Source organism: Petromyzon marinus, chromosome 42 (genome assembly GCF_048934315.1).
Source record: "Petromyzon marinus isolate PM22_M1 ecotype Great Lakes invasive population chromosome 42, UKy_Petmar_22M1.pri1.0, whole genome shotgun sequence".
Classification (NCBI taxonomy): domain Eukaryota; kingdom Metazoa; phylum Chordata; class Hyperoartia; order Petromyzontiformes; family Petromyzontidae; genus Petromyzon; species Petromyzon marinus.
The window spans coordinates 2,612,464-2,634,962 of record NC_133708.1 but is presented as its reverse complement, the minus strand read 5'-3'; the positions used below and the strand labels follow the sequence as shown (position 1 = coordinate 2,634,962).

Sequence of the window (22,499 nt, the reverse complement as noted above, 5' to 3'; positions counted from 1 at the left end):
TGTGTCTGTGTGTCTGTGTGTGTGTGTCTGTGCGTGTCTGTGTCTGTGTGTCTGTGTGTGTGTGTGTGTCTGTCTGTGTGTGTGTGTCTGTGTGTCTGTGTGTGTGTGTGTCTGTGTGTCTGTGTGTGTGTGTGTCTGTGTGTCTGTGTGTGTGTCTGTGTGTCTGTGTCTGTGTGTGTCTGTGTGTGTGTGTCTGTGTGTCTGTGTGTGTGTGTCTGTGTGTCTGTGTGTGTGTGTCTGTGCGTGTCTGTGTCTGTGTGTCTGTGTGTGTCTGTGTGTGTCTGTGTGTGTCTGTGTGTGTGTCTGTGTGTGTGTCTGTGTGTGTGTCTGTCTGTGTGTGTCAGTGTGTGTGTGTCAGTGTGTGTGTGTGTGTCTGTCTGTGTGTGTGTCTGTGTGTGTGTGTGTATCTGTGTGTGTGTCTGTGTGTCTGTGTGTGTGTCTGTGTGTGTGTGTGTCTGTGTCTGTGTGTCTGTGTCTGTGTGTGTCTGTGTGTGTGTGTCTGTCTGTGTGTCTGTGTGTGTGTGTCTGTCTGTGTGTGTGTCTGTGTGTGTCTGTGTGTGTGTGTCTGTGTGTGTCTGTCTGTGTGTCTGTCTGTGTGTCTGTGTGTGTGTCTGTCTGTGTGTCTGTGTGTGTGTCTGTGTGTGTCTGTGTGTGCGTCTGCGTGTGTGTCGTTCGTACCAACACCGGTGGCGATTATCTGAACCTGTCCTGGGCCTCCCCTAGGTCGACTCAGCCTCAAATGAGTACCTGGTGCGGTGTGTAAACATCGCCACTGGAGAGACAAAGGCGGTCGGGCGTGGTGCTGGCCACCCACCCCCTCGTGTACCGATCCGGCCTTCATAGGTGCTACTCGCTAACAGCACTTGCCCGTACAGTCTGTTAAGGCTACACGGGGGATCTTTGTCTGTGTGCGTGTGTCCACACAAAGTTGATATGAACACGCGAGCTCGCGAATCGATTCGCGTGGTGGTTTCTGTTTTGTTTTGATCTCTGAAGAGGACAGGGGGCGCGTGATGACCGACTGAAGAAGAGGTGACGTGACGAGGTGGACGATTATGTCGCGCGATGGGATGAAGGCGGTGACGAGGATGACGACGACGATGGAGACGACGCGACTCGTCCAACTCCTCCCGCCGCTCCTCCTCCTCCTCCTCTCTCTCGTCCGCCTTTGTCTCTCCATGGTGGCCACCGCGGGAGGAGCCGATGGGGGAGCGGAGTCGGCACTGCCGAGGGTGCGGATGTCCTACAAGGGTGAGGGGTCACGCGGTGATGGTGTTGGTGATGGTGGTGATGGTGGTGTACACAGTGTGATGATGGTGATGATGATGTAGAGTGATGTGTGGTGATGGTGATGATGTTGTAGAGTGATGTGTGGTGATGGTGCACACAGTGTGATGATGGTGATGATGTTGTAGAGTGATGTATGTGATGGTGTACACAGTCTGATGATGGTGATGATGTTGTAGAGTGATGTGTGGTGATGGTGTACACAGTGTGATGGTCATGATGATGTTATAGAGTGATGTGTGGTGATGGTGCACACAGTGTGGTGATGGTGATGATGATGTTGTATAGTGATGTGTGGCGATGGTACACACAGTGTGATGATGGTGATGATGGTGATGTTGTAGAGTGATGTGTGGTGATGGTGATGGTGATGATGATGTTGTAGAGTGATGTGTGGTGATGGTGTACACAGGGTGATGATGGTGATGATGATGTAGAGTGATGTATGGTGATGGTGATGATGGTGATGATGATGTAGAGTGATGTGTGGTGATGGTGTACACAGTGTGATGATGATGATGATCTTGTATAGTGATGTGTGGTGATGGTGCACACAGAGTGATGATGGTGATGATGATGATGTAGAGTGATGTGTGGTGATGGTGTACACAGTGTGATGATGGTGATGTTGATGATGTAGAGTGATGTGTGGTGATGGTGATGATGATGATGATGATGTATAGTGATGTGTGGTGATGGTGTACACAGAGTGATGATGGTGATGATGATGGTGTATAGTGATGTGTGGTGATGGTGTACACAGTGTGATGATGGTGATGATGTTGTATAGTGATGTGTGGTGATGGTGATGATGGTGATGATGATGTTGTAGAGTGATGTGTGGTGATGATGCACACAGTGTGATGATGGTAATGATGTTGTAGAGTGATGTGTGGTGATGGTGATGATGGTGATGATGATGATGTAGAGTGATGTGTGGTGATGGTGATGATGGTGATGATGATGTAGAGTGATGTGTGGTGATGATGCGCACAGTGTGATGATGGTGATGATGATGTTGTAGAGTGATGTGTGGTGATGGTGATGATGATGCAACGGTAGCGCAGTAGTTGGTACTGCACTGTGCCTGGGCCTCCCCTAGATCGACTCAGCCTTAAGTGGCTACCTGGTGCGTTGTGTGGTTAACGTCGCCACTCGGGAGACAAAGGCGGCCGGGCGTGGCGCTGACCACCCCCCCCCCCCCAAAGTTGTCCCTCGCTCACGGCACTTGCCCCCAACGGGCCGTCATGCTACCCGGGGGATCTTTGTCTCTATCTCTATCCGCTCGTTGGGGCAAGTCCACCTGGATGAGTGGTCAGACGGCACGGGCGATGACCACCAGCAGCAGCAGCAGCGCGTGGAGGGTGGAGAGAATGCTCCTGGCGATGCCACAATGGGAATCTTGTACTTACACCGCAGGAAGAATCCGATGAGCTATAAAGCTCTTTAATAACAGACGTGGCCAGTGCGGGGCACGCGGTCAGAACGTTACAATAAGACACAAAATATCAACAAAACTCGACAGGAAGTGTAAAGTGCAGGAACGGTAAACACAACAATTTAAAATTATATTGTTCTACATACACGAATGACACCTAATTATTGTATTACTTTATCATCAACGTCGCGTGGTAAACGTACAGCTCAGCAAAATCACCGCGACAATGTGGACGTCACAGGGAGGATTCAACCACCTCGCTCCCCCCGTTAGCAAACTCCCTCGCCCGGAGACCCAAATCCCAAGGGACCATCAACCCGACTGCGCCGGCAAGTCACAATCCAGCGGAGTCGCCACTGAGTGGGGGGGGGGGCGCTGAATCTGCTGGTAGGGGGCAGCGCTCCGCATCCTCCACACACACAGATGTCCCCAACCTCCACTGCCTCCAACCGCCGGTACAGACGCTACCCCCCCCCCACCACCCCCCCACCGCCCCCCCACCGCCCCCCCTCCACCGCCCCCCACCGCCCCCCCCACCCCCCACCGCCCCCCCACCGCGCCCCCACCGCGCCCCCACCAGCCCCCCCCCCACCGCCCCCCCCACCCCCCCACCGCCCCCCCACCGCGCCCCCACCGCCCCCACCAGCCCCCCCCCCCACCGCCCCCCGTGTAATCCGGGCGAGTGGTGCCACTTAGCGAGATGATTGCGCGCGAGCCGAGAGGAGGGAGGGAGATGCAGGGACGGGGGCGGGGGGTGGGGGCGGTGGGTGGGGGCGGCTCAACCCGGGGCCTCGCTCCCTCGCTCTAAGGAAGGGGGCGCACGAAGCGAAACAGCACAGACAGAGAGAACACACAGTACACACACAGTACACACACACAGTACACACAGTACACACACAGTACACACACAGTACACACACAGTACACACAGTACACACACAGTACACACACAGTACACACACAGTACACACACAGTACACACAGTACACACACAGTACACACAGTAAACACACAGTACACACACAGTACACACAGTACACACACAGTACACACACAGTACACACAGTACACACACAGTACACACACAGTACACACAGAGAGAACACAGTACACACACAGTACACACACAGTACACACACAGTACACACACAGTACACACACACTACACACACAGTACACACAGAGAGAGAGAGAGAACACACAGTACACACACAGTACACACACAGTACACACACACAGTACACACACAGTACACACACAGTACACACACAGTACACACAGTACACACACACAGTACACACAGAGAGAACACACAGTACACACACAGTACACACACAGTACACACAGTGCACACACAGAGAGAGCACACAGTACACACACAGTATACACACACACAGTACACACACAGTACACACACACAGTACACACACAGTACACACACACAGTACACACAGCACACACAGTACACACACAGTACACACAGCACACACACACAGTACACACACACAGTACACACAGATAGAACGCACAGTACACACACACACAGAGAACACACAGACACACGCACAGACACGCACACAGAGAACACACAGCACACGCACACAGAGAGAACACATAGTACACACACAGCACACACACAGCACGCACACAGCACACGCACACAGCACACACACAGAGAGAACACACCGTACACACAGTACACACAGAGAACACACAGTACACACAGAGAGAACACACAGTACACACACAGAGAGAACACACCGTACACACAGTACACACAGAGAACACACAGTACACACAGAGAGAACACACAGTACACACACAGCACACACACACATAGAACACACAGTACACACACACACACACAGAACACACAGTGCACACACACAGAGAACACACAGTACACACACAGAGAGAACACATAGTACACACACACACAGAGAGAACACACAGTACACACACACAGCACACACAGAGAACACACAGTACACACACAGAGAGAACACACAGTACACACACAGAGAGAACACACAGTACACACACAGAGAACACACAGTACACACACAGCACACACACACACACAGAACACACAATACACACACACACACAGAGAACACACAGTACACACACAGAGAACACACAGTACACACACAGCACACACACACACAGAGAACACACAATACACACACACACAGAGAGAACACACAGTACACACACAGAGAACACACAGTACACACACACAGAGAGAGAACACACAGTACACACACACAGCACACACAGTACACACACAGAGAGAACACACAGTACACACAGTACACACACAGAGAGAACACACAGTACACACAGTACACACACAGAGAGAACACAGTATACACACACAGAGAGAACACATAGTACACACACAGAGAGAACACACAGTACACACAGTACACACACAGAGAGAACACACAGTACACACACAGAGAGAACACACAGTACACACACAGCACACGCAGTACACACACAGAGAGAACACACAGTACACACAGTACACACACAGAGAGAACACACAGTACACACAGTACACACACAGAGAGAACACACAGTACACACACAGAGAGAACACACAGTACACACACAGAGAGAACACACAGTACACACAGTACACACACAGAGAGAACACACAGTACACACAGTACACACACAGAGAGAACACACAGTACACACAGTACACACACAGAGAGAACACACAGTACACACACAGAGAGAACACACAGTACACACAGTACACACACACAGAGAACACACAGTACACACACAGAGAGAACACACAGTACACACACAGAGAGAACACACAGTACACACAGTACACACACAGAGAGTACACACAGTACACACACATTACACACAGCACACACAGAGAGAACACACAGTACACACACACAGAGAACACACAGTACACACAGAGTACACACACACAAGAACACACAGTACACACACAGAGAGAACACACAGTACACACACAGACACATGCACAGACACGCGCACACACTCTCAGACACACACACAAACACACACAAACACACCCACACACACAAGCACACACAGTACACACACACAGAACACACAGTACACACACAGAGAGAACACACAGTACACACAAACACACAGAGAACACACAGTACACACACACAGAGAAAACACACAGTACACACACAGAGAACACACAGCACACACACACAGAGAACACAAAGTACACACACAGCACACACAGTACACACACAGAGATAACACACAGACACACACAGACACACGCACAGACACACACACATGCACACACAAACACCCACACACACATAAACACACCCACACACACAAGCACACACACACACAAATACACACACGCACACACACACATGCACACGCACGGGGCTGGGGCTGACGCGTCGCTCTGGGGACGATGCAACTCGTTTAGCATCGATCCTGGGGGCCCTGGGGATGGCGTCGCGACTCACGGTGCCCTCAAGGCTGCGACCAATTAGGACGATGATGATGATGACAACGACGATGACGATGGTGACGATGATGATGACGACGATGATGACGACGATGGTGACGACGACGATGATGATGACGACGATGATGACGACGATGATGGTGACGACGACGATGATGATGACGACGATGACGACGATGACGACGATGACGACGATGACGATGACGACGATGATGATGACGATGATGATGGAGGGTGAGTTTGAATAATTTGTTGATGATTATGGCCACAGCATGAGGATGATGATGATGATTATCTTAGTATGGTGATGTTAGTGATGATGATGATGTGGTTATGAAGTCAATGTTTGATGAGCGTCGAATTCTGATTAAGGTGATTTTCATATGGTAACCATGATCGTGATGATGACGAGCACGTGATGATGACGATGTTAATTAATAATCTTATTGCGGTTATGACGATGCGAGTGATGATGATGATTGTGATCATCACAGGAGGAGTGCTGATGCTGATAATAATTTCGACGATGATCGCTGGATGGTTATGATGATTCCAGTGATGGTGATTAGCTGAACTCTGCTCGCCACCAAATGTGGCAAAAAATGTGGCACCTCGCCTGGTGTACAGGAGGCCGTGGGTTCGATCCCGACCCTGACGCCTGCTGCTGTATATTTGGAGTTTGCGTGTCTCTCTCTCATCATCATCACGGTGGCTATGAGATGTTAACTACCTCGCCTGGTACACAGGAGGTCGTGGGTTCGATCCCGACCCTGACGCCTGCTGCTGTATATTTGGTAGTTACGTGTCTCTCTCTCATCATCATCACGGTAGCTAGGAGATGTTAACTACCTCGCCTGGTACACAGGAGGTCGTAGGTTCGATCCCGACCCTGACGCCTGCTGCTGTATATTTGGAGTTTGCGTGTCTCTCTCTCTCTCATCATCATCATCACGGTAGCTAGGAGATGTTAACCACCTCGCCTGGTACACAGGAGGTCGTGGGTTCGATCCCGACCCTGACGCCTGCTGCTGCTGTATATTTAGTGTTTGCGTGTCTCTCTTCCTGTGGTCGTGGGGATTTTTGTCCGGGTCCGTCCGGGTGTTTCCTCCCCCCATTCAGAATCGACATCACCAGAGTGTTGGCTGCCGCTGTACATGTCCACGTGATCATGATGAGCCACTTTCGTTGAGCTATCACTGGCGATGGCCAGGTCGCTTCTGAAAACGAGCCACGCATCTCAGTGCGGCCTTAAGTGGTACAAATGAAAAGCAAATATATACGTAGTTTAGTTTATAGACTATTTAAAAAAAAAAACCGCGGAACATTCTTTTGAGACGCAGCACGGGACGCTCTCGAGATGCGAGTGGCAGGCACAGCGAGCCACATTCGAGTGCCGGGCCAAGTTTGAACCATGGGGAGGACGAGAGAGCGACAACAGCTGATGTCGCCTTTACTCCAGCTGGGTCCGGACACCCCAGGGGGCTGTGTCAAAACCAAGGCTGGGTGGGTGGTGGTGGCTGGGTGGGTGGGTGGTGGTGGCTGGGTGGTGGCTGGGTGGGTGGTGGCTGGGTGGGTGGGTGGTGGCTGGTTGGGTGGGTGGTGGCTGGGTGGGTGGGTGGGGGGTGGTGGCAGGGTGGGTGGGTGGTGGCTGGGTGGGTTGGTGGTGGCTGTGTAGGTGGTGGTGGCGACTGGCTGGGTGGGTTTCTCAGGGTGAGAGGGGGTTCGTGATGGACTTGCCGGAGAACAGCGGAGACCGCGTGGCTGGCAGGCCTGGGGTAGAGTCCGGGGAGTCAGGCGCCCAAGCACGCTGATGGTCACCCACAGACGTGCAAAGACTTGCATAGACACCCATAGACTCACATAGAGACACATAGACTTGCATAGACACCCATAGACTCACATATAGACACCCATAGACTCACATAGAGACACATAGACTTGCATGGAGACCCATAGACTCACATAGACATATAGACTTGCATAGACACCAATAGACTCACATATAGACACATAGACTTGCATAGACACCCATAGACTCACATAGAGACACATAGACTTGCATGGAGACCCATAGACTCACATAGACACATAAACTTGCATAGATACCCATAGACTCACATAGAGACACATAGACTTGCATGGAGACCCATAGACTCACATATAAACACATAGACTTGCATAGACACCCATAGACTCACATAGAGACACATAGACTTGCATAGACACCCATAGACTCACATAGAGACACATAGACTTGCATGGAGACCCATAGACTCACATATAGACACATAGACTTGCATGGAGACCCATAGGCTCACATAGAGACACATAGACTTGCATGGAGACCCATAGACTCAGATAGAGACACATAGACTTGCATGGAGACCCGTAGACTCACATATAGACACATAGACTTGCATGGAGAACCATAGACTCACATATAGATACATAGACTTGCATGGAGACCCATAGACTTGCACAGAGACCCATAGACTCACATATAGACACATAGACTTGCATGGAGAACCATAGACTCCTCCATTCCCCTCCACCCCCCCCCTCTCTCCCCCCGACATTCTGCCCTCTCTGTCCTTCACACATCTCCATTTCCTCTCTCATCTCTCTCTCTCGTCTCCTTACAATCTCTCTCCCTTCTCCCTTCTCTCTCTCTGTGTATCCCTCCCCCTCATCCTTTCAACTCTCTCCTCCATCCCTCTTCTGCTCCTCCCTATTCTCTCTCCCCCCCCTCTCTCTGTCGCCACCTCTTCTATCTCTGTGTGTGTGTCAAGCGTAAAGCTACCCCCTATCGATCACGGTTCCAAGATCAAATATGTAGCAGCAGCAGTAGCAGCAGCAGTAACATCAGCAGCAGTAAGATCAGCAGCAGTAGCATCAGCAGTAGCAGCAGTAACATCAGCAGCAGTAGCAGCAGTAGCAGCAGCAGCAGTAGCAGCAACAGTAGCAGCAGCAGTATCAGCAGCAGTAGCAGCATCAGCAGCAGTAGTAGCAGCAGTAGTAGTAGCAGCAGTAGTAGTAGCAGCAGTAGTAGCAGTAGTAGCAGCAGCAGTAGCAGTAGCAGCAGCAGCATGAGCAGTAGTAGCAGTAGCAGCAGTAGCAGCAGCAGTAGCAGCAGCAGCAGTAGCAGCAGTAGTAGCAGCAGTAGCAGCATCAGCAGTAGCATCAGCAGTAGCATCAGTATCAGCAGCAGTATCAGCAGCAGTAGCAGCAGCCGCCGTATCTGCACCCCCACGACTGCCCGCTCGCCCCGTTACACACAGACAGACGGACTGTGGAAGTTGATATCGCAGAATTGCTTCCGAGAGATTCATCCGCGTGGTGACCTCTTCTCTGCACTCGGAGGGGGGGGGGGTCACCGTGCCGCAGCTGTCACGAAGAGGTCACGGACAGCCACATCGTCACCATTAGCCGACGAAATAACTTCATTCTCTTGTTGCCCTCTGTGGCTAGGAGATGTCGACTACCTCGCCTCGTCTGCAGGAGGTCGTGGATTCGATCCCGACCCTGACGCCTGCTGTGTATTTGGATTTCGTGTCTCTCTGTCTCCCTGTAGAGATGTTAACTACCTCGCCTGGTGTACAGGAGATCGTGGGTTCGATCCCGACCCTGACGCCAGCTGCTGTATATTTGGAGTTTGCGTGTCTCTCTCTCTCTCATCATCATCATCACGGTGGCTAGGAGATGTTAACCACCTCGCCTGGTACACAGGAGGTCGTGGGTTCGATCCCGACCCTGATGCCTGCTGCTGCTCTCTCTCCCCGTGGTCCCATGGATTTTTCTCCGGGTCCTCCGGTCGTTCTCTCCACATTTATAATCAACATCAGGCGCTGAGAGTATTTGGCTGCTATTAAGAATTTCACTTCGTTGAGCTATCATTTGTGATAGCGAGGTCGCTTCTGACAAAGAGCTCCACAGCCCAGTGGGCCTTGCCTGCTGAAATAAAACGAGATTGCTCAATACTTCAGTATGTATGTTGAACTTCTTACGATCCTGGGGCCAACCGTGCCAACCCTCTCTCAGACCTGCTGGAGTCGAACCGCTCGAGCACATTCTACGGGTCTCGGGGTGGAGGCGCTGCGGTGCACAGCATGCTGCTCGACGAGTACCACGAGCGACTTTTCATCGGCTCCCGTGACCTCGCCTACTCGCTGAGTCTCGACGCCGTTCACCAGGACGCCCGCGAGGTGACCACCTCTTCTGCCCGCGATTAATCAGCATCGTCATCGTCTTCGTCATCGTCTTCATCGTCATCATCATCGTCATCGTCTTCATCGTCATCATCGTCTTCATCGTCATCATCGTCTTCATCATCATCGTCTTCATCATCATCATCGTCATCATCGTCTTCATCGTCTTCATCATCATCGTCATCATCGTCGTCGTCATCATCATCGTCTTCATCGTCTTCATCATCATCATCGTCTTTATCATCATCGTCTTCATCGTCATCATCTTCATTGTCATCGTCATCATCATCATCGTCGTCATCATCATCATCGTCTTCATCATCATCGTCTTCATCGTCATCATCTTCATCATCGTCATCGTCTTCATTGTCATCGTCATCATCATCGTCATCGTCGTCGTCATCATCATCGTTGTCTTCATCATCATCGTCGTCTTCATCATCATCGTCTTCATCATCATCATCGTCATCGTCTTCATTGTCATCGTCATCATCATCGTCGTCTTCATCATCATCGTCTTCATCATCATCATCGTCATCGTCTTCATTGTCATCGTCGTCGTCATCATCATCGTCGTCATTTGGTGTTTCCACTTCCCTCTGGCTGTCTTGGAGTGCCGCAATTGGCTCACGTGGTGAAGACATCTTTCTGGCACTGATCCCTCTCTCGTGCGTGTTGGTTCGCCATCGCCCCGGGGATTGCCACGACTTCCACCCGTTCCCCGCTCTCTGTCTCTCTCTCTTTCTCCGTGTCTCTCTGTCTCTCTCTCTGTCTCTCTCACTGTCTCTCTTACTGTCTCTCTCTCTGTCTCTCTCTGTCTCTCTCTCTTTCTCCGCGTCTCTCTGTCTCTCTCTCTCTCTCTGTCTCTCTCACTGTCTCTCTCACTCTCTCTCTCTCTCTATCTCTCTCACTGTCTCTCTGTCTCTCTTTCTCCGTGTCTCTCTGTCTCTCTCTCTCTGTCTCTCTCACTGTCTCTCTCTCCTCTGTCTCTTTCTGTCTCTCTCTCTGTCTTTCTCTCTTTCTCTGCCCACCGGTTATCCTCCGCCCTTGTGTCGCTCTGCACCGGCACGCAGAGGCCTTGGGTTGCCGCCTTCCACGTGGGGCTGTCCCACCGTCTCACCCGCCTGGACGGGGTCTCGTTTATCCTCGCCGTTCGCTCGCTCGCTCCCTCGCCGTCACCCTCCACCGAGATGTCGTCTCTTTGATTCTCCTTCCCCCCCTCCCCCTCGGCGTCGAGTTACGTTGCTTTCCACTTGGCGAATTTTGGCGAAACTCAACATTATGGGGTTAGGTTGTGGATTATTTTGGGTGCAATTTTTAATATATATTAACGTGTTCGTGGCAGCAAGAAAAAAATAAGTAAAACAACATTTTACTTTTTCCGGATGCTCATAACCAAGTGATTTTATTTGAGAGTGATGCTTCACCGTGCACAATTTTTCCCAGCAAAAATTAGCCTGGACCGCGGCGCCGATGTTGAACGCTCACGACCGCGCAGCGCATTTTGATTGTAGACATCGCATAGCACTGCTGAAGGCAACGGAGGAATGAGCTTGCCGTTGAAAAAATTGACGCGATGAAAATTTGGCCAGTTTTTGCAAGGATGCGCCATAGGTTAGCGTGTCCATTTTTTTTGTTGTGCACTAAAGAAAATGTTTAAATTCCCCAGGTTTTTGTTTTAATGTAATATTTCGAATAGTTAACACTGACGGCAAAGGGAGGATTTGTTCACACATCTGGCTGTACGCCTGATGAGGCCGGTTGTAATTAGCGGCGAGACGTCGTGCTCGGATTGTAAATGCCGTGGGTTTACTCTCCAACGCACCGGCTAGTGCTGTGCCAGCGCTAACGGCCTCTCCGGGTGACCCCAGCCTCCACCACGCGTCAACTAATCTCGCTAGTGCTCACCACTGCCAATTACGGGATGAGCGGGATGGGTGATGGAGGAAGGGCGTGGGGGGGGAGGGGGGAATCGTCGCTAATTTGATTGTGGCCACTTTGGCACTCTCACTCGCTCGCTCTCTACCCCCCTCTCTCCCTACTCCATGTCGCTCTCTCGCTCTCTTCCTCACGCTCTCCTTACCCCTTCCCCCTCTCTCTCTCTCTACCCCCTCTCTCTCTACCCCCTCTCTCTCTACCCCCTCTCTCTCCCTACTCCATGTCGCTCTCTCGCTCTCTTCCTCACGCTCTCTCTCTCTCTCTCGATTTTTGTTTACGATCAGAGGAAACAAGAAGATGCTCGGTGTCGTCGGCACTTTGCTTCGTTCATCATGTGGGGTTTTTGTGTTTGTTTTTTAACGCTTTGCTTTATGTAAACACCCCCACAACCCCCTCCCCTCCCCTTTTTAAATGAAAGATTTCACAAAATATTTCACGTTCTGCTCTCCTTACCCCTTCCCTCTCTCTCTCTCTCTACCCCCTCTCTGCCCCCCCTCTCTCTCTACCCCCTCTCTCTCTCTACCCCCTCTCTCTCTGTACCCCCTCTCTCTCTACCCCCTCTCTCTCTACCCCCTCTCTCTCTACCCCCTCTCTCTCTCTACCCCCTCTCTCTCTCTCTACCCCCTCTCTCTCTACCCCCTCTCTCTCTACCCCCTCTCTCTCTACCCCCTCTCTCTCTACCCCCTCTCTGCCCCCCCTCTCTCTCTACCCCCTCTCTCTCTACCCCCTCTCTCTCTACCCCTCTCTTTCTACCCCCTCTCTCTCTACCCCCTCTCTCTCTACCCCCCTCTCTCTCTACCACCTCTCTCTCTACCCCCTCTCTCTCTACCCCCTCTCTCTCTGACCCCCTCTCTCTCTGACCCCCTCTCTCTCTACCCCCTCTCTCTCTCTACCCCCTCTCTGCCCCCCCCCCCTCTCTCCCTACTCCATGTCGCTCTCTCGCTCTCTTCCTCACGCTCTCTCTCTCTCTCGCTCTCCGTCGCTGCAATATCGGTGATGCGTGTGTGGTTCTTCGAATGCTGCCGGGGCCCGTTAAGCCGTATACAACGGCACGAACGGCATTCTGCATTTCACCTTCTAACGAGCTCGCTCGTCGAGCATGGCGTGCGGGGCCACCACGCGCCGTTTGTGACTCGTGCGGGACCACGTGCCGCTGGGCGTGGTTGGTTTGTGACGTGTGCGGGCCCACGTGCCGCTGGGCGTGGTTGGTTTGTGACTCGTGCGGGACCACGTGCCGCTGGGCGTGGTTGGTTTGTGACGTGTCCGGGCCCACGTGCCGCTGGGCGTGGTTGATTTGTGACGTGTCCGGGCCCACGTGCCGCTGGGCGTGGTTGGTTTGTGACTCGTGCGGGACCACGTGCCGCTGGGCGTGGTTGATTTGTGACGTGTCCGGGCCCACGTGCCACGGGGCGTGGTTGGTTTGTGACGTGCACGCGTGAAGCTGCATTTTTCCACGTGGCTTGTATCGGAATCGGCTCTGGTGCTGTTGCTGCTGGTAGCAATAAAAGTTTTTTAACAGTCAAAGTCTCTCTCTCTTCTCTCTCTCGATCTCTCTCTCGATCTCCCTCTCGCTCTCTCTATCCCTCGCTCTCTGTCTCCCTCGCTCGCTCCTTGTTGTGGTGCATTGTGCAGATACGCTGGGCCGCGCCGGCCTTCCAGAAGGAGCTGTGCCTCATGCAAGGCAAGGATGCGAAGGTGAGAGATGGTGCTGTGCCCTCCCACAACCAAAAGCAATCTCACGAGACAATCGCTAAACTAAAACCATCATCTTCTTTGGTTCTTTCGGTAAAGTCACGTAGAATGAGAATAAAATAATAAATTGATAAAATAAAATAACACAATAGTATTCTTGTGAGAATACTATTGTGTTATTTTATTTTATCAATTTATTATTTTATTCTCATTCTACGTGACTTTACCGAAAGAACCAAAGAAGATGAATCATTGCAGTCACGAAAGCTTTAAATCGAAAAATAAAACCATCATCTATGTTTGTTTTGTTTACTATCAGGTAAGAATGTCCCACTAAGCCGTGTAGCTCTTCTTCAGTGAGCGACTAGGCCATCACAAATGAAAGATTAACGAAGTGGCTTATCATAATCATCACGTGGAAATTTACAACGGCCCAACACTCTTAAACGCGTGGTGATGTCGATTCTAAAAGTGGAGGAGCAAAACCGGAGGACCCGGAGAAAAATCCACGCGACCATGGGGAGAGTGAGAGAGAGAGAGAGACACGCATACTCTAAATATACAGCGTGGAGCAGGTCGGGATGGAACCCACGACCTCCTGTACACCAGGCGAGGGATTAACATCTCCTAGCCACTGCGGCCCTCCCTCCCCTCTCGAATGGTCGGGTCGGCCGCGGCCACCGCCGTCGCATCCGAGGGAGGCAGAAGAGGCAGAGGAGCGGCGTCGAGGGTACGGGATTCCGTGGCGCTACCCAACCGCGTCGCCACCGCTCACCAAAATAAACCCTCCCCAGCCAACACACCGAGGTTATTGCCTTTATCTAAATCTTCGTCTTACTGGGCTTTGTCTCCGGTGGGTGTCGAGGCTTCTGCTGCTGTTTACATTCCGGCCGCGTCCGTCAGCCCGCAGTGGCGTCGGAGTTCTGAACTGGTTTCTTTATTTCTTCCCACCGGATGCGCTCTCTGTCTCCCTCTGTCCCTCTATATCTCTCTGTCTCCCTCTGTGTCTATCTCTCTCTCCCTCTCTCTCGCTCTCTCTGTGTCTCTCTCTGGCTCCCTCTGCCTCTCGTCTCTGTCTGTGTCTCTCTGTCTCTTTACTTGTCTCTCTCTGTACCTCTCTAGCTGTGTCTCTCTCTCTCTCTCTCTGCCTCTCATCTTTCTCTGTCTGTCTCTCTGTCTCTCTCTCCGTCTTTATCTCCCTGTCCCTCTCTCTGTCTCTCTCTGTCCCTCTCTCTGTCCCTCTCTCTGTGTGTCTCTCTATCTCTCTCTGTCCCTCTATATCTCTCTGTCTCCCTCTGTCCCTCTATATCTCTTTGTCTCCCTCTGTGTATATCTCTCTCCCTCTCTCTCGCTCTCTCTGTGTCTCTCTCTGGCTCCCTCTGCCTCTCGTCTCTGTCTGTGTCTCTCTGTCTCTTTACTTGTCTCTCTCTGTACCTCTCTAGCTGTGTCTCTCTCTCTCTCTCTCTGCCTCTCATCTTTCTCTGTCTGTCTCTCTGTCTCTCTCTCCGTCTTTATCTCCCTGTCCCTCTCTCTGTCTCTCTCTGTCCCTCTCTCTGTCCCTCTCTCTGTGTGTCTCTCTATCTCTCTCTGTCCCTCTATATCTCTCTGTCTCCCTCTGTGTCTATCTCTCTCTCCCTCTCTCTCGCTCTCTCTGTGTCTCTCTCTGGCTCCATCTGCCTCGGGTCTCTGTCTGTGTCTCTCTGTCTCTTTACTTGTCTCTCTCTGTACCTCTCTATCTGTGTCTCTCTCTCTCTCTGCCTCTCATCTTTCTCTGTCTCTCTCTCCGTCTTTATCTCCCTGTCCCTCTCTCTGTCTCTCTCTGTCCCTCTCTCTGTCCCTCTCTCTGTGTGTCTCTCTATCTCTCTCTGTCCCTCTGTCTCTCTGTCCCTCTGTCTCTCTTTCTCTCTGTCCATCTCTCTCTGTCTCTCTCTCTCCCTGTCCCTCTCTCTCTCTCTCTCTGTCTCTCTATATCTGTCTTTATATGCATGTCCCTCTCTCTGTCTCTCTCTCTGTCCCTCTCTCTGTGTGTCTCTCTATCTCTCTCTGTCCCTCTGTCTCTCTTTCTCTCTGTCCATCTCTCTCCGTCTCTCTCTCTCCCTGTCCCTCTCTCTGTCTCTCTCTCTCTGTCTCTCTCTCTGTCTCTCTCTCTGTCTTTATCTCCCTGTCCCTCTCTCTGTCTCTCTCTCTGTCCCTCTCTCTGTCCCTCTCTCTGTGTGTCTCTCTATCTCTCTCTGTCCCTCTGTCTCTCTGTCCCTCTGTCTCTCTTTCTCTCTGTCCATCTCTCTCTGTTTCTTTCTCTGTCCCTCTCTCTCTCTGTCTCTCTCTGTCTTTTTCTCCCTGTCCCTCTCTCTGTCTCTCTCTGTCCCTCTCTCTGTCCATCTCTCTCTGTCTCTCTCTCTCCCCCTGTCCCTCTCTCTCTGTCTCTCTCTGCCTCTCATCTTGCTCTGTCTCTCTCTCTCTGTCTCTCTCTCTGTCTTTATCTCCCTGCCCCTCTCTCTCTCTGTCCCTCTCTCTGTCCATCTCTCTCTGTCTCTCTCTCTCCCCCTGTCCCTCTCTCTCTGTCTCTCTCTGCCTCTCATCTTTCTCTGTCTCTCTCTCTCTGTCTCTCTCTCTCTGTCTTTATCTCCCTGCCCCTCTCTCTCTCTGTCTCTCTCTCTCGGTTGCGAGCCGAAGGAGAGGAGACATGGTCTGTCTCCGAGTGAACGTGTTTTGTTGTTGTTATGTCTCTTTGTGCGGCCAGTTTGCCACAATCACCACCGTCACCGCAGACTCCGCCATGCGGATGTCGAGGCACGCGACTGCTGTCCCCCGCGACCTCTCGAAATATTTTTTATTTTATTTCGTTTTTCCCAAAAACTGCATGAATGAAACCGGTTAACAGCACCGATCGAGGCATCCCTAGCGGTGAACGGGGGCCGTGTTTAGCATCATCAACCGAGGCATTCATAAGGCAGATGGTTGATGTGATTCTACCTCCCGGCGTGGTAATTTGGAACAAACCGGTGCCAGTTTCCAATGTCCCTCCCACGCCATCTGTCCTTCACTTAGCTGAACCAGTGTGCTCATCGCGTTAGATCGGCAGAGGCTCATGTGGGGTTAAAGTGTTGGTACACTGGAATCGGTTGCTGGTTCCTGGACTCCACCGTCTCTCGCTCGCTCTCTCGCTCTCTCAAAGCGGTTAAGGCGACACTTCTTGTCCCATCCGGAACGAAGTCAATAAAATATGGGCGATATCTCTTCTTGTTGTGCCTCGTCTGGTCTCTCTGTCTGTCTGTTGTGCTGTGTCCAGTCTCTCTGTCTCTCTCTGCCGTGTCGTGTCTAATCTCTCTCCTCCGTCTGTCTCCTCCGTCTCTCTCGCGTGTCCGTGACCGGCAGCGCTGCGCCAACTTCGTGCGGGCTCTGCACCGCTACAACCAGACGCACCTCGTGGCGTGCGGCACGGGCGCCTTCCACCCCATCTGCGTCTTCCTCAACGTGGGCCACAAGGCCGAGGTGAGAGGGCCGGTGGTGAGGCCACAGTGGGAGAGTCGGAACAAAGCCTGGGTGAGACCCCGGTGAGGGGCTCTGGGTGAGGGGCTCTGGGTGAGGAGCTCAGGGAGAGGCCCGGGTGAAGGACTCAGGGTGAGGCCATAGCGAGAATCCTGGTAGACGCCTGAGGAAGGAATGGGTGAGGCCACGGTGGGCCCTGGGTAAAGGTCGGATGCCGGAGTGCGGTGAGGCCGGGATGAGCCTCGTGTGAGGCTAGGGGGTGGTGTGGAGTCAACTTAAAACGATTTATTTCATCAGCTGCAAGGTCCCACTGAGCTCGCTCTATTGTTGCTCTTTTGCACAAGCGATCTGGCCATCACAAATTATCTCAACGAAGTGGCCTATCGAGTAAGGCGAGGGTACCCTTCCTAGCAGGGGGGCCAGGTGGTTATCAGAGGCCTGAGACGTGTCCTACAAGGCCCAGGTTGGGCCCACATTTGTAGGTGGGTGGGGGCAGCAGCAAATCGGGAAATTCACGGCAAGGATGGGGGCAGGAAACTTTGTAGGTTTGGGATAGAACGTGGCAGAGAAGCATTGCAGAGATAATCAAGTAGAGGAGGAGGTTGTGATGGGTGGTACACAGGGGCACGTTGGAGGAGGATCGGGTAAACAACTTGGGAGGTTGGGCATAGGAGGAGGAGGATGTTGTGGTGGGTGGGACGCGTGCGCAGGGTGGTGGAGGGAGAGCCACCGAGACGGGCATCAGAGTGGCACCTGGGTGTCTGAGGCGAAAGGGGAAGACCTAAATCCAGATGGCGGTGGCCGTGGCGTTGGTGATACAGCAGGGGGCACAGCTGGTGGTGCATCTGCCGCTCATCTCAGTCGGCCAACCCATAGCACCTGCTGGGTCTGTCCCGTGACCTCCTGGTCAGCGAGCCTTCGACACTTCACGCGATAGCCTCAAAGTGCACCCGGCCTGGCACAGGCACCGTGGTGACGCCGCCGTCACTTCGTGGCAAATGGTCGGGTATTTGTTATTGGTGGTGAGACTGTAGGAGCAGCGTTTGGAGGTCACGGGTCAATTTCACAGCCCTCCGGGGGGGGGGGGCAGCGGGGGGGGGGGGGGGGAGACTTGACACGAGTGGATTTCGTTTTGACACTGAGCAGCTCTGATCGTTTTTCTCGCGGGCAAATTGAGGACACTTGCGTGTTTGACGTTAGCGAGTGGTGGCGGTGGTGGGGGGTCATAAAAACTCGCCGCGCTTTGTACCACGTGAGCCGCGTGCGTGCGTGCCGTGATGTTTGATTTTGTATCGTGTTCTCTCTCTTTTGTTCATTCTGTTGCATTACTTTTCGTTGTTTCATCAGGAACACGTTTTCAGGCTGGACGCTCAGAAGGCCGAGAGCGGCCGAGGGAAGTGCCCCTACGACCCCGAGCAATCCTTCACCTCCACGCTCGTCGGTGCGTGGAGGAGCACACCAACACGCCCCACTCGGGGCAGCCGCTCTAGAGAGACACTCCTGAGAGTGTTTGGCGCACTCCTCCACGCCTGTACTTTTATTAGTTTGCTTTAATACTACATCGTCACCCGTAAATGGCGTGTGCGGATATGACGTGTCACACAAATAACGGTGATTTGTTAGACTCCCCGCATCTCCCCATGTCTCCTCGTGTCTCTCCGGATCTTCCCGTGTCTCTCTACATCTCCCCACGTTTCCACATCTCCCTGTCTCTCTCCACATTTCCCCGTGTCTCTCCACATCTCCCCGTGTTTCTCCACATCTCCCAGCATCTCCCTGTCTCTCTCCACATCTCTCCGCATCTCCCCACATCTCCCCGTATCTCCCCGTGTCACCCCGTGTCTCTCGACATCTCCCGGCGTCTCCCTGTCTCTCTCCACATCTCCCAGCGTCTCCCCGTGTCTCTCCACATCTCCCCGCATCTCCCCACGTCTCCTCGTGTCTCTCCACATCTCCCGGCGTCTCCCCGTGTCACTCCACATCTCCCGGCGTCTCCCCGTGTCTCTCCACATCTCCCCGCGTCTCCCCGTGTCTCTCCACATCTCCCCGCATCTCCCCACATCTCCCCGTGTCTCTTCACATCTCCCGGCGTCTCCCTATCTCTCCCCACATCTCCCGGCGTCTCCCCGTGTCTCTCCACATCTCCCCACATCTCCCAGCGTCTCCCCGTGTCTCTCCACATCTCCCCGAGCCTCACCTCACCTCTCCCGCGTCTCGCCGTGCCGCAGGAGGGGATCTCTACGCCGGTCTCTACTCAGACTTCTTCGGCGAGGACTCGGCCATCTTCCGCACGTCGCCGCAGCGCCACGCCCTGCGCACGGAGCACGCCGACCGCCGGCTGCTCGACGGTACGTGGGTCACGCCAGGGGTCACGCCGGGGGTCACGCCGGGGGTCACGCCGGGGGTCACGTCGGGGGTCATGTCGGGGGTCATGTCGGGTCATGCCGGGGGTCATGTCGGGTCATGCCGGGGGTCATGCTTGGGGTCATGCCGGGTCACGCAGGGTCACGCGGGGGTCACGCCGGTGTCATTCGCAGCGCGCTGCGAGCTGGCATGCCCCCTCCCTGTGCCAGCCGTGTCCCGGCGGGCACGGTCGACATCGACCGTGCATTTCCGGACGACTCTCCGACGTTTTTGTCGTGCGATGACTCGGGGACAGCCGCCGCCCCCCACACACTGCCTGCCCAAGGCGGGAAACCCCCTCCGTGGGGTCGCTACCGGTGCTGATGATGTCACACCATGCCCTCCGCCCCATCACATTTTTATTTTTTCAATCAAAGCAGACAAATGTAACCCATATTCGGTAGAGCAATCGATTAAGTAAACAATCGCACTCGAGGCCTGATCCATTATCTTGTTTATAAGTGACCCATCATTACGATACATGACCCATCGTTACGCTACGTGACCCATCGTGATGATACGTGACCCATCATGACGATATGTGACCCATCGTTACGATACGTGACCCATCGTTATGCTACGTGACCCATCGTGATGATACATGACCCATCGTTACGATATGTAACCCATCGTTACGATACGTGACCCATCGTTATGATACGTGACCCATCGTTATGATACATGACCCATCATGACGATGCGTGACCCATCGTTATGCTACATGACCCATCGTTATGATACGTGACCCATCGTTACGATATGTAACCCATCGTTACGATACGTGACCCATCATTACGATACGTGACCCATCGTGATGATACATGACCCATCGTTACGATATGTAACCCATCGTTACGATACGTGACCCATCATTACGATACGTGACCCATCGTTATGATACGTGACCCATCGTTATGATACATGACCCATCATGACGATGCGTGACCCATCGTTATGCTACATGACCCATCGTTATGATACGTGACCCATCGTTACGCTACGTGACCCATCGTTACGATACGTAACCCATTGTTATGCTACGTGACCCATCATTATGATACGTGACCCATCGTTACGATACGTGACCCATCGTTACGATACATGACCCATCGTTATGATACGTGACCCATCATTACGATACATGACCCATCATGACGATACGTGACCCATCGTTATGCTACATGACCCATCGTTATGAAACGTGACCCATCGTTACGATACGTGACCCATCGTGACGATATGTGACCCATCGTGACGATATGTGACCCATCGCCACTATTTAGTCACCCATAATTTTAGCCTACGAGATACGCTCTGAGCACAACATTAAGCTGGCTCACGACTCTTACACGAGCCTCAGAACTGAGCCACCCGCACACAGAGAGAGCGCTGGCTCAGCTCCCTGGCACCACCATCGCGAACCACACGGAGAGACCCTGAAATGGCGCATCGCTGCCACGGTTTTGTGGCCATCAAAACGAAACTAAACTTAAAACGATTTTGTATTTTACCAGGTAAGGCCCACTGAGCTATATAGCTTATTTTTTTCAGAAGCGACCTGGTCACAAACGATAGCTCAACGAAGTGGCTGATTATCGTCACTTGGAAATGTATAGCAGTAACCAAATACTAAACGCATGACGTTCATTCTCAATGTGGACGGGAAAACCTGGAGGACCCATAGAAAAATCCACGCGACCACGGCGAGAGAGAGACACGCAAACTCCAAATATACAGCAGCAGCAGGCGTCATGGTCGGGATAGAACCCACGAACTCCTATGCACCGGGCGAGGTAGTCAACATCTCCTAGCCACCGTGATGATGATGAGAGAGAGACACTCAAACGCCAAATATATGGCAGCAGGCGTCAGGGTCGGGATCGAAACCTACGATCGCCTGCATACCAGGCGAGGTAATTAACATCTCGCCACCGCGAATTATACAATGGTGGTGGTGGTTGCCGCACTGCAATGTGGCTAAGTGTGGTCTGGCACTTTCCAGGAAGCAGCCGGGGATTGCCGCCCACCCAACCTCCGTCCTGCCACCGAGTGGGCGAGACGGAGGTTGGGTGGGCGAACGATTGAGTGCGGTTGCGGGTGAGCAAAGTCGCCGAGGCTGTCTGTGCTGAAGCGGGCAAAGGAGCACTCGAGGGAGACGGGGTTTGGGCCTCGCTGCCAGACGACTGAGCTGGGCCCATCACCAAAAAGCGACAAGAGCGCAAAAACAAACAAAATTTAGCCCGGCGGTGAAGCGGAGAAAAATCAGCGCGATGAGAAAACAACCTTTGTGTTTTTCCCCCTTCACTACGGGCGGGTGGAGACGCCGTCGGTGATGGATGGGGTTGAGAAAACGGGGGGGGGGCAGGACCCCCTCCCCACCAGCCTAATCACGCGTTAATTGAGGGGGGGGTTGGTGGCGACGCAGCAGCGCTGGGGGTCACGGGTCGCTCCGGCTCATTAGTGGGCGTGAGAGAGGATGAATAAGTAAGAGCGTGTTTTACTCTGTTTCTGGCAACGCAAACAAACTCTGATAACCCTCCCGTGGCGTAGC

At 52.9% G+C, this 22,499-nt stretch overlaps 1 protein-coding gene across 3 annotated transcripts in view; it reads left to right on the top strand.

Annotated features, from left to right (window-relative positions):
* LOC116951114 (semaphorin-3E-like) overlaps nucleotides 1-22,499 on the top strand; it is a 72,823-nt gene that overhangs the window by 9,148 nt on the left and 41,176 nt on the right. For 2 of the 3 annotated variants that reach the window (XM_076073422.1, XM_076073423.1), the window contains exons 2-7: nucleotides 997-1,251; nucleotides 10,260-10,423; nucleotides 13,997-14,059; nucleotides 17,432-17,548; nucleotides 18,893-18,986; nucleotides 19,774-19,893. In XM_076073422.1, coding sequence (XP_075929537.1) covers nucleotides 1,056-1,251; nucleotides 10,260-10,423; nucleotides 13,997-14,059; nucleotides 17,432-17,548; nucleotides 18,893-18,986; nucleotides 19,774-19,893 — 754 coding nt within the window. In that variant the 5' untranslated portion in view covers nucleotides 997-1,055. Of the gene's footprint in view, nucleotides 1-996; nucleotides 1,252-10,259; nucleotides 10,424-12,569; nucleotides 12,699-13,996; nucleotides 14,060-17,431; nucleotides 17,549-18,892; nucleotides 18,987-19,773; nucleotides 19,894-22,499 lie in introns of those variants that run through there. The other variant, XM_076073424.1, reaches the window with a different exon arrangement.